The 1,558-nt window shown below is 33.8% G+C and overlaps 1 protein-coding gene across 1 annotated transcript in view; it reads left to right on the forward strand.

Annotated features, from left to right (window-relative positions):
- The window catches only part of LOC119589400 (neurogenic locus Notch protein-like), a gene marked incomplete at its 5' end in the record, with an annotated part of 14,474 nt that overhangs the window by 1,914 nt on the left and 11,002 nt on the right, over positions 1-1,558 (forward strand). The window contains 1 exon segment of the mRNA XM_037938014.1: positions 164-354. Coding sequence (XP_037793942.1) covers positions 164-354 — 191 coding nt within the window.

A 1,558-nucleotide genomic window follows, 5' to 3' on the forward strand; every position in this document is an offset into this window, starting at 1 on the left:
TTTTGTGCATTCACATTTGTTCACATGTGTTTGTTTACCTAAATGTGTGTCAGATATAGATACTTATCTCTTGGATGAGTTACATTAGGACATATGGTATGTAGCTATATTTTTAGTATTTTCTCATTATGACCCATTTCATGGCATTTTTATCTTTTGACAGATTTGTCAGATTTGGACCCAAATGCAGATTTGAAATCTCCTATCTCCCTTGTTCATGAAATTGCACTGAAGCGCAATTTGACTGTTGCATTTGAAGTAATACGTGAATCGGGTCCTCCACACATGCGAACTTTTGTCACAGTTTGCATTGTGGGAGAATATAGAACAGAAGGAGAAGGCACAGGCAAGAAGGTATTTAGCTGATTTGAAAATGGGTTTTAGTATTGCTTAACCCAATCACGCTGGGAGACGCTGGATGGCATTCTATCACGTCATGGTAGACTAGTCCACCACACAGGGATGAGGTCTTCTTGTCACATGCAGTCTAAATTGTACAGCTAAACAGTTGTGCACTTGTTTGGCCCTGGCTTCAGTAGTTAAGAAGAAAAAAAACTTCAATATTAGGGTTAAAGCCATGTTCTAGCCTCATTACCTAAAATTGTTTATGTCAAAGTCAAGGGGATAGAGAATGCAGTAATTTTATGTTTTTCGTGTATCTGATTTTTCCCTTGAGCAGCTGTCTCCACTGCACCCTGACATGCTGTTTGGTATGGTGCTGAGGCTCCCATTGTCATTGGGTTAATGTATTCAAAGTTCTGTTTGGTATAGTGGTTAGATATTTTGAAAATATGTTTGGTATTTGCAAACTGAAGTAATTATTGTAATTAATGATTTTATTATATAATTCACTGATACTAACATCCCATTCAGTGAGATTGCATTTTCTCTTAAGCTTTGTTAATAAATTTGAAATATACATATAAGTAAAGCAGTAGTAACTAGGTAAATTCAAATTTAGTATATATATTTCCTTTTATTTTACCATAGCAGTTTAGCGACAATATAATTTCAAAGATATTCTTTTGCAATTCTTTTGTGCTCATCTTCTGAACCTGCTACAAATCATATAGCTTTGCAAAACTTGGAAATAATAAATCAACTGTTGCAATATTGATATGCTTCTGTGGCCTGTGAAGAATAGACCTTTCTGTAGCAGTAGCTGAACTTAAAGTGCTTTTCTGAGTTAAGATATTGAAACTAATTTATACTTGATATTTGCAAGTTGAATTAATTATTGCTCTCTTCTACTGTGATTCTCAACCAGTGAAATTGCATTTTCTATTTAGCAGTGTTAATTAGGGATTTCAAGTATACATATAATCAATGCAGTAATGACCTGTAAGAAGTAGACCTTTCTGTAGCACAGTAGCTAAATTCATCGTGCTTTTTGATAGAATTTAGACATTGATATTTGTTTAGACTTGGTATTTGCAAGCTGAAGTTATTGTTATTATTATTGTTTATATATTTCACTGATACTAACATCTACTGTGATTCCCTATCAGGGAGCATATACATGTAATCAAAGTTGTAGTTATTAGGTAAATTTGACACG

This window comes from Penaeus monodon, chromosome 25 (assembly GCF_015228065.2).
Source record: "Penaeus monodon isolate SGIC_2016 chromosome 25, NSTDA_Pmon_1, whole genome shotgun sequence".
Classification (NCBI taxonomy): Eukaryota; Metazoa; Arthropoda; class Malacostraca; order Decapoda; family Penaeidae; genus Penaeus; species Penaeus monodon.